This window comes from Gossypium arboreum, chromosome 5 (genome assembly GCF_025698485.1).
Source record: "Gossypium arboreum isolate Shixiya-1 chromosome 5, ASM2569848v2, whole genome shotgun sequence".
NCBI lineage: Eukaryota > Viridiplantae > Streptophyta > Magnoliopsida > Malvales > Malvaceae > Gossypium > Gossypium arboreum.
In genome coordinates, this window is record NC_069074.1 from 3,090,710 (window position 1) to 3,101,235 (window position 10,526).

The 10,526-nt window shown below is 34.6% G+C and overlaps 1 protein-coding gene across 1 annotated transcript; it reads right to left on the minus strand.

Moving 5' to 3' along the window:
* Window positions 1-6,610: 6,610 nt before the first annotated feature.
* LOC108472755 (indole-3-pyruvate monooxygenase YUCCA6-like) lies at window positions 6,611-9,992 on the minus strand. The gene is made up of 4 exons (XM_017774310.2): window positions 8,867-9,992; window positions 7,915-8,163; window positions 7,591-7,713; window positions 6,611-7,492 (listed from the first exon to the last, which is right to left on the minus strand). Exons 1-4 carry the CDS (start codon window positions 9,560-9,562, stop codon window positions 7,256-7,258), a joined length of 1,305 nt encoding a protein of 434 aa, XP_017629799.1. The 5' UTR covers window positions 9,563-9,992; the 3' UTR covers window positions 6,611-7,255.
* Window positions 9,993-10,526: the final 534 nt, after the last annotated feature.

Sequence of the window (10,526 nt, forward strand, 5' to 3'; positions counted from 1 at the left end):
CACATATATGTCATAGGCATTTTTACCTATGCTTGGCAATTCACATTCATGATTCAATTCCAATCGATTTAACATGCATAAGTACATATCACATACCTTAATAATTTACTTTACGGAACGAATCCACATATCGTATTAGCCCATAGTCTTATAGCACCACACTTTTAATAGTTTACCTCATCGAAGTTCACATTTAATCACTTTAGTGCCAAGCCATATTCGGCTACCACAAAGGACTAATAATAATAATTTTATACACATCATGGTTTCCTTTAGGTATTTAATAATCACAAATCGTGATATCTCCACCAGCACATATACGGCACAGTTTATTCATTGTAACACTCATTTAGTGTATCAAATTTCCAAATCCAATTCAATTTAAGCATAATAGCCATAATCGGCTTATAGCCTTAAATCATTACATATTTGGCACATTAACTAAATAAAAATGTACATTCCCTTTTCCATATTAATTTAACTCTTGGGCATATAAAAAGGAATCAAGCTTAAACACTTAAGAACTTACCTTGAATCTTGCCGAACGATTACAACGGCTATTCGATTACTTTCTCTTTTTCCTTATCCGAATTTTGCTCCTCTATGCTCTTGAGCTTAAATTCAAATATTTTAAACTAGTCATTATTCGACTATTCGAGCTCACTTTCAAAATATAATATATACATATATATATTCGACTTTCACACCTACTGATCATATTAAGCTTATAAGAAATCAATAAGCAACTCATTAACAAATTTTTGTCAATGTTTACCACATAATCATAATTTCACTGCAAGCTATCTTCCTGAGCAACAGTCACTAAATCATTTATAACGGAGCTACGAAACTCCAAATCAAGTGCCGTTAATTTTTCCTGAAGATAGACTCATATATCTTTCATCCATAAAATTTTCAGAATTTTTGGTTTGGCCAATCAATACCAGATTTTTCTTAAAATTTCCCCTGCTTCAATGTTTGACTAATCTGACCACTCCTCACTACGAATCAAATTTATCATTGTACCGAATTCAAAATATGTTCTCGTTTATGTCATTTGAAACTAGACTCATTAAAGAGTCTAAGCATATAAATTTCATCTTATGAACATTTTTTACAATTTATAATGATTTTATAAAGACAGAACAGAGGATCTAGAAGTCATTATGACCCTGTCCCACATCACTTCAAATATCTCATTATCGGAAATTCTTTTGCTTACATGGTTTGTTTTATAAGAAACTAGACTCATTAAGCTTTAATTACATAATTTATTCAGCTTCTAAATCATCTCCCACAATTTATGGTGATTTTCCAAATTTACGTTACTGCTGCTGTCCCAAACAGATTTATTACCAAATCACTCTTTCACACATACCTTGCATGCATGTTATTTAAACATGCATATCACCAATCATTCATCATATATCTATAATTTTACTTAAGCATAATCTTCATTTCATCATTTTAAAGCACAACATGTTAGCTGATTTTTCTCTTAGCATCTAAGGCACATGCATGCTCATTTGCTTGGCTCAACTTCACCTATCTTCCATTTTTCATCAAAAGGACATGAAACAACAACCATTTCCTTCATTTTAATTCATGACCGAATGCTCACAATACAATCAAAAATCAAAATATGCTTCATGAGTTAGGGTAGAATCAAGAAGAACTCATGAACATCAAGATAAAAGCAAACTACCATGAACTTACCTTGGATTTTTCTTCCCCAAGTGACCGAACATTCAAGAGCTCTTTTCCTCTCCTTTCTCTTCTATTTTCAACTTTCATGAACAAGAATGAACAAAAACCTTCCTTTTCTTCCTTTTTGTTATTCTATTACTAAACATTTTATGACACAAAATAACATATATTATTTGTGCCATACTTATGCCATAACTTCAATAAAAAAATTTGCACATGTTGTCTACCATTAACACCATGGCCGGCCACTACACATAAAATGGGGAGTTTGACATGCAAATCCTCCTATTTTGCACTACTATTTATTAGGCCACTACATATTAGCCTATAGCATTTTCAAAAATTTTCACATAGGTCATATTTCATAATTTCACTCACAAATGGCAGAATCAAAGCATGGGATTTTCACACATGCACTTTCACATGAAATAAACACATAATATAACATTTGATTATTTTTGGGACTCGGTTTTGTGATCCCGAAACCACTTTCCGACTAGGGCCAAATTAGGGCTGTCACAATGCGAGTGCGGGATATTTCAGACTCTTTGATATCCGTGTGCGCATGTTCATGCAGCGTGTGCGAGAGCAAACTTAAATGTTGAACAATTCATAGACGAGATCTACACGTTGGAACGTACATTATGTATATGGGGGAACGAATTTCCTGTAATGCCCGATGTCTCAAACTTGGAAGTTCCACCACCTGCTTTCGAGATGGTGCCTGACCGTAGTCTCTGCAAAAATCCTAAAGGTCGACCACAATCGACGAGAATTCGAAATGACATGGATGTCAGGGAGACGAGTGAACCCAAACTGTGCACTGTGTGTCGAACATCCAGACACAACCGATCAACATGCCCACATCGTGTCTATGTTTCCGGTCAATCGTCTCGTAATGCTGGACTCCAAGATGACGAGTGATATATTATTTATGGTTTTTACTCATAAAAGCCCTATATATTAATATTAAAGTAAATATATTTTACCCAAAGTAAAGCTATTTAAAAAATATATAAACTAATTCACAAAATTTTAAATACTTATACCTAATAAAACCGAGAAAACAACATGTATTTGTATCATACGCGGGTCATACTGATCCAAAAATAAAAAAATAATACTTTATTTAAAAATAAAAAATAAAATTTGTAAATAAATTTTTTAAAATTATTTTAGTAAAAAACCCTTTAAATGAAATGGAAATGGGAATGAAAATGAAATTAGAATGAAATAAAGTTGAAATGAAATAAAATTAAAATAAAATGAAAATGAAAAGAAATGAAAAAAAAAAGGTTGGCATCCCCTAATTTGCAGGCTAGGCCTGCATCACCTAATAGGCCTGACAATGGCCTTGCAATGGCCGGCTTCAGCTTACTTTTATTAAGCCTCCAAATAACTTTTATCAAGCCTAATAAATACGGTGTCAAACCTAAAAAATCTAAAAAATAATATTAGAAAATATGAAAAAATGTAATGAATTTTAAATTTAATTTGACAAAAATAAAATATTATAAATTTTTTATGAAAACAATTTAAATAACACTGATATTAAGACCACTTCTAATTAATTTGATAAAATATAAAATGAATTGAAAAAAGAAAATGAAATATAATATAAAAACTAAATTGAAAAATAATATGAAATTTAACTAATAATATGAAAAAAATAATATGAAATGAATTGAAAAAATAATTGAAATTAAATTAAATTATATTTAACTAATTTTAAATTTAATTTGAAAAATTAAAATATAATCAAATTTAAAAATTGATGAAAACAATTTAAATAACACCGATATTAAGACAACTTCTAATTAATTTGATAAAATATAATGAAATATAATATAAAAACTAAATTGAAAAATAATATGAAATTTAACTAATAATATGAAATGAATTGAAAAAATAATTGAAATTAAATTAAATTATATTTAACTAATTTTAAATTTAATTTGAAAAATTAAAATATAAAAAATTTAAAATATTGATGAAAACAATTTAAATAACCATGATATTAAGACCACTTCTAATTAATTTGATAAAATATAAAATGAATTAAAAAATTAATGAGGAATAATATGAAAAAATTAATATGAATTGAATTGAAAAAAAATAATTGAAATGAAATAATTTAAATTAATTTAAATTAAATTAAAATTAAAAAAAAGTTGACAAGACCCTTCCTGTGTCAGGCCTGTGTCACAGGATACAATTGGTTGGCCATTCATGCTTTCTTTTTTTTTTTTTTCAATTTTGCCTTTGAAGTCAAATGGTCCCCCACTATAAATAGGCTATTCCGACGACCATCAACAACCACCGAGCACTTCTAGAAACCTTCTACAATCACTGTTCATCACTGACATTCGCGAATCACTCCATGGATCCTAATCCTAATGTTCTTTTAAATGATAACGATCACATTGCAGTTAATATGCATCAGGTAAACAAGAAATAAAATGTATTATTTAATTTTAAATATTCTTTTAATTTTTTTGCCATGAGAAATATAACATTATATATTTACTATAAACGCAGGATCTGTACCGATTTGTGAGACCCCGGCTGCATGACCCAGTTATTTTCCTGATAGAAGAGTTTTACAGCATTTGAATGTAGTGGGTTTTGGGGTAGCCGCATACATTCAGACATCTGAGCTACGAGCCAATTTAATATCGGCTTTAGTTGAAAGATGGCGCCCGAAGACACATACGTTCCACCTCCCGTGTGGAGAGGTTACTATTACGCTGCAAGATGTAGCAGTCCAACTAGGGCTTTCTGTAAACGGTGAAGCAGTGACCGGGCTTGGAAGAGTGCCCGATCCATGGAGCACTAGCAAGCGGTTACTTGGAAGGGTGCCACCGAACGACGAGGAAGGACGATTAACACATATTAATTTTAATTGGTTAAAACAAAACTTCCAACATCTTCAAAGAAATCCAACGCAGATGGACATTATCTACGCTGCGAGAGCATTTATTCTTCAACTTATAGGTGGGATACTGATGCCGGACATAAATCAAAATAAAGTCTCATTAATGTATCTCCCTTACTAGAAGATCTCGAGCTTGCCGGCAGATTTAGTTGGGGCTCTGCAGTGTTGGCATGCTTATACCGCGAACTTTGTCGAGTAACAAAGCCGTCTACAAAAACAATGGGCGGTTGCTGCCTTCTACTGCAGTCTTGGGCATTATATCGAATGCCATTTCTAGCATCAGTGAGCCACCAACTGTATGTTTGGCCACTCGTTAATAGGTAAATATATAGTTCAATTTGCCATCTATTTTTTAATTGTATACTCTAGTATACTTATTTTTTTCATATTGGAAATAATACGATATTTTTTTCTTTTTTTTTAGATGGGCAACTGTACCGGGAATCGACCGATCTTTTACGGTACCTATGTACCGTATGATGATGGAGACTCATTCAGGGGATGCTGTAAAAGACGATTTCGAATTTCTCTTTTTTAAATAAATAATTGCGCAAGAATAAAAATTAAATATAACGTGTTCTTTATATTATGCAGTTCATATGGATGCCATATAATGAGGAACATATCGCAGCGCTCATACCATCATGGGTTGCCGAGCAGCAACAGTTGTTCGTGTCAAATGTGCCGTTGATTCATTTCCATATGGTGGAGTGGCACGATGGAAGTCGGGTTTTGAGGCAGTTTGGTTGCGCACAACCTATCCCGAACCCTCCCGTCAACATTAAAGAAGTTCACGGAATGGACAAAAAGGGTTCGGGTCGAGACTCTTTAAATTGGGCGCAAAAACATGAACCATATATCTTTCTATGGAATATGGGACATTCGAGGCACCCTCTCTTGTATACCTTAGATGGAGGGTTTTCTCCTACGCCCGAGTACACAGCATGGTATATGGCATACGGAAAACTCTTTATATTCTAAGGTAAATACATGCTGATCCAAAAAGACGCGCAACCGGAATCTTCTCGATGGCAACCAAGGAACGCACAACCGCGCAGTAATCGAGTTCCGCCATTCGGTGAAATCGAGTCTGATACTACCTCGAACCCCGATCTCGAGCCAGAATATGAAACATCCGGCTCATCATCACACCCCATGGATCCAGATCCACTGCGAGATATTCCTCCATTGTTCGAGAATATATATATATTTTTTTGCACTAGGTGCCGGCCATTGACAGGCTAGCACCCAAAAAATTTTTTTTTTTGGAACTCGTATTTTCGAGAGCAAAAAAAAAATTTTGAAAAAAAAGGCCAGCACCCAAATTTTTTTTGAAAAAAACTCGTATTTTTAAAAGCAAAAAAAAAAATTTGAAAAAAAATTAAATTTTTTTTTATATCGAGTCTTGCCATTGACAAAGCCAAGATCCCAAAATTTTTTTTAAAAAAAAATCGTGTGTTTAGAGAGCAAAAAAAAAAAAAAATTTGAAAAAAAATTGAATTTTTTTTTCTGGTATTGGGTGTCGACCATTGACAAGCCAGCACCCAAATTTTTTTTTTTAAAACTCGTATTTTAGAGAGCAAAAAAATTTTGAAAAAAGTTGAATTTTTTTGTTAGACTGGGTGCCCCATTGACAAAGCCAAGACCAATTTTTTTTAAAACTCGTATTTTGTATACCAATATGATACGATTTTTTAAAAAAAATACTCTGGTGTCAATGACCAAAACTAAAAAAATTAATTTTTTTAAAACCTGACACAATCATTTGACAATTATGGGTGCAAAATACGAGTTGATACCTGCTATTGACAGGCTAAAATTTAATTTTATTGTTTATTTCAGGTTATTTTTGTGATTATTTTTGAACGTGAATATTTTTATAAATATCAAAATTTTTTGAATTATTTTAGTAAAATAGCCAAGCCAAGCACAACAACAGCAAAAAGCCAAACAATTAATAAATGCTTTAATGATGAAGCTGCATCTGATTGTTACTATTGATTATGGTAATAAATCACAATCTCCAAAGCCTTATGGAAAGTATAGGTCAAAAAACACAATCATACGCCATGAAAAACACTTACCAGATAGAACCCATAGCTCCAGTTTTTTCCTTTTATCTCTTTATAAATATTTATATATTCAATCAAATACTCAAATATCAGCTTCATCTGAATCTCTGTGTCTCACCCTAAAAACGAAAAAGTATGATGCCTAATTAGGGAAAAATGGTAATGTACAAGATGTACAGATATAAACTCAGGTCCCTCACACAATCCAAACAAAAAACCGACCCGTTTTCTTAAACACTTTGAAATTCAACTTCCTTTCATATACGTCCCAAGACTTGCAATGGCAGCTGGCTTTGGTGTCATCTTGAAAAAGGAGACAAGGGTTCACTGAGACAACTCACTTCCTTAATTTTGCGTTCATGTGCCATTGGCTTTGGCTATGAAGCAATCGATATCCACTGCTGCATGTTCACGTGCAGACGCAGTATATTATGTAGTATATCTTCCATCTTCAACCAAAAATACTCTCGCTCTCTGACGATTTTAATTCAAAAAACCCAAGAAAAATAAAGCTAAGGGAAAAATGAATCAATCACGGAGATTATGATGATGAATCTGAGGAAGGTTGCTGCAAAAGTGAACGAGTGAAGGCCATACGGTGTTTTGCTTCATGTTTCCAACACCGTTCAATGTCTTCTGCAATCCTCCTAGCATCCATTGATGTACCAAGTAACCCACGTTTTGTGAACCCCACGGCGTATAGCCCACTTTCACCTTTCCACCCATTAGGGAATGGCCTTCGAGGGTACCCATCTTTCTCTGAGAACATCTCTCTTTCCTGTCAATATTTCAATTTCCTCTTTTCTTTTAGCCTTTTTTTTTTTTTGGGGGGGGGGGGGGAAGGAAATAAAGATAAAAGGGCAAGCATATATATACCTTTAGCCAAGAGGGTACATTGCTTTTATAACCAGTTGCTAAGATGATTGCATCAAAGTTCTCAGTTCTGCCATTAACAAACTCCACGGCATATCGTTTTAGGCGTTTAATGCTTGGACATACCTATAGTATAACAACATTTATAAGTTAAAGAATTTCGAAATTTAACAAAAAAAATGGTATGGGAATTATTGGGAAACTATGTTTGTGGCAAAAAAGAAAAGCATGTGGGTACGATTGTGGAAACACAGTTCGTTAGTTGTCATCAATGAATGAAAAAAAAGGGGAGGTGTGATGTGATTTCAATGAGAAAAGGCAAAGTACCTTAATGTCTCCACTTTTGATATTGGCAAGCGTGCCAACATCTAAGACGGGGGTCTTTCCAGACAGATTCTTGAGTTCCAAGGGACCCAATCGTGGCCGGTCCAATCCGATGCGAGCGGTGTCACCCAGCATCAACCACGATACAATCAGCAATAAGCGATCGACGAACCGAATGGGTAGCCACTTGAGCAACCACATGGACAACCCGAAAGTTGATCGCCCCAGCATCTCTCGTGGAAGGACGTGCACCTTCAGTTCCATAAAACAAAAAAGCCAGGTTTTTTAGTGGACTCAAAACTAAAAAAGCAAAAACATGAGTTGATATAGTATGGGTTAATTGCCTCCAGGCCATTCCTCCATAACTTTGGAGTAAGTTTTCTTTAGTCTTTTCCAGGGGGAAAAAACACTTAATCATAGGGACAAAAAAAAAAGGTGTAGATTCATGATGATTACGACAACACAAGATCTTAACGATGATGAGCATGCTTGAGAATCCCAAGAAAGTGAAAGATCAAAGATTTGATCTTCTCTTTAAATTGTGATTTATATAATTATGTTAAATATTTTTTTCCCTATCTATCCCAATTAAGATCTCTTTTTTGGACCCAAAAGAGATCTCTTTGTTCACCTGAAATTATTACTTAGTAATAGATTGGTTTGAAGCGACACAAACTATGGCAGTTGTGCCATTTATGGTGAAACATAAACAAAAAGATTGAAAAACCTTGTTCAATTAAAAACCATCTTTTATTCCTCACAAAACAAAGAGGGGGCTTCAGAAAACTTTTTTTTTTTTTTTGGTAGTGAACTTTACCATTAAAACAATGAAAAAGATAAAAGAAAAACCCTTTAGTGGATGTGATTTTGGGTTAAATATGTTTAGTGGGACAGAGAAGAAATTTTATATCGAAGAAGAGAGAGAGAGAGAGAGAGATGGTGAAGAAGTACTTACTGTATCTCTGACCACAAGTGAAGGCCTAGCATTATGATTGCAAAGATCCAAACACACCTCCATTCCTGAATTCCCACACCCCACCACTAAAACCCTTTTTCCTCTGAACTCTTCTCCACTTTTATACGAACTTGTATGCCATATGTCCCCACCAAACTCTCCCATTCCTTCCATCTCCGGCATCACCGCCTCCGCATTCTCTCCCGTCGCCACCACCAACCACCGGCACACGTATTCCGTCCCTTTCCCATTTACTCCAACGCTTTTCACCCGCCAAAACCCCAGCGTGGCGTCGTACTCGGCTTGGGAAACCGTCTCATTGAACCGTGGTTTAATATCGAACTCCCTTGCGTATGCTTCCAAGTAGTCCACGAATTGTTGCTTAGTAGGGTAAGTTGGGAAATCAGTAGGGAACCCCATCAGAGGAAGTTCGCAGAACTGTTTAGGCAAGTGAAGGCGTAGACGATCGTAGGTTTTGAGTTGCCACAAAGATGCTATGCAGTTGGATCTCTCTAGGACTACACTTGGCACCCCTTTCTCTTTTAAGCAAGCTGCTGTGGCTAGACCCGAAGGCCCTGCACCAACGATAAGTGGCCCTGGAACACATATGCAACGCCACGACGCCGACGTATTCATCTTCTCTATGAATATGGGATCGTGTGCTTGTTTTCCTTGTATTTCTCTCAAGCAATCCATGAACAGACCGCAATTTGAGACTAATTTTTTTTTATACCACCACTATATATATATATCCTTTTTGTTAGCTATACGTAGCTAGCTACTACGCAACTAAATAGCTACCGCTAGCTAAAGTACGTTCAGGTTGAGGTTTTGATGAGTTTCCAAAGGGAAGGAAAAGGAAAATGAAACTAAAAAGGGCAAGAAATTGCTGTACTTCGAGGCTTAAGATAGAGGGAGAGACAGATGGTGATGTACTGATATAATATATATAACTCTCTTCTATGTGTATATTTCTTTGGAGAATGTTCTGTGAAGAATTCAACTCATATTCATATATGAGGTAAATTAAGAAGCAACTGAAAAAAAAAAAAAGAAGGAAAACTTAAAGTGGGGACAATGTTTTTTTTTTTTTCACAAAATAGACAGACAGACAGTATTGAAGTTTAGAGATGCTGGTAGGATAGAGTGTGTTCCGTGTATATAAACGGTAAAAAAAATGGAATTAACTTTTTTTTTTTACAAAAAAACCCTAAACTAATAATCCCAAAAAATAGGATTATATGTTAAAATTATGATTAATGTAGAAAAGATGCTGGTAGGATTCTGACAGGATATTGAGTTTTGATTATGGTTGGCAATCATAGGACCAAGTTGGGGCGTGGTGGGTTGTGAATAATAGCCGAGATGCCTCCACATCCAATGGTGTTGAAATTGGAGTATTACTATTGGGATATTTTTTGGATTCTAGGGGCCGATTCTGTAATCATGGGATTTTAGATTCAAGTGTTTTAGAACAACAAAAAAGCAGGATGGCATGTGCATTTGGTTCAGTTTTATGCATGAGTTGCCTCCCATCAATGTTTGCAGCTTCAGTTTGACACAGACTAGTTTATGTTTCAATGTTGCGAACTTGATTTGGAATTTGAATTCAATACAGCAAATATATATATATTGTGAAGTGGGATTCGGCTTGTCATAG

What these genes read in the sequence shown, in the direction of transcription:
- LOC108472755 (XM_017774310.2), bottom strand. Translation starts at nt 9,562, where the DNA reads ATGGATTGCTTGAGAGAAATACAAGGAAAACAAGCACACGATCCCATA. An exon ending in CACTTGTGGTCAGAGATACA is followed by an intron (nt 8,164 to 8,866) that starts GTAAGTACTTCT and finishes ATGGAACTGAAG; the next exon opens with GTGCACGTCCTTCCACGAGA. An exon ending in TCAAAAGTGGAGACATTAAG is followed by an intron (nt 7,714 to 7,914) that starts GTACTTTGCCTT and finishes GTTATACTATAG; the next exon opens with GTATGTCCAAGCATTAAACG.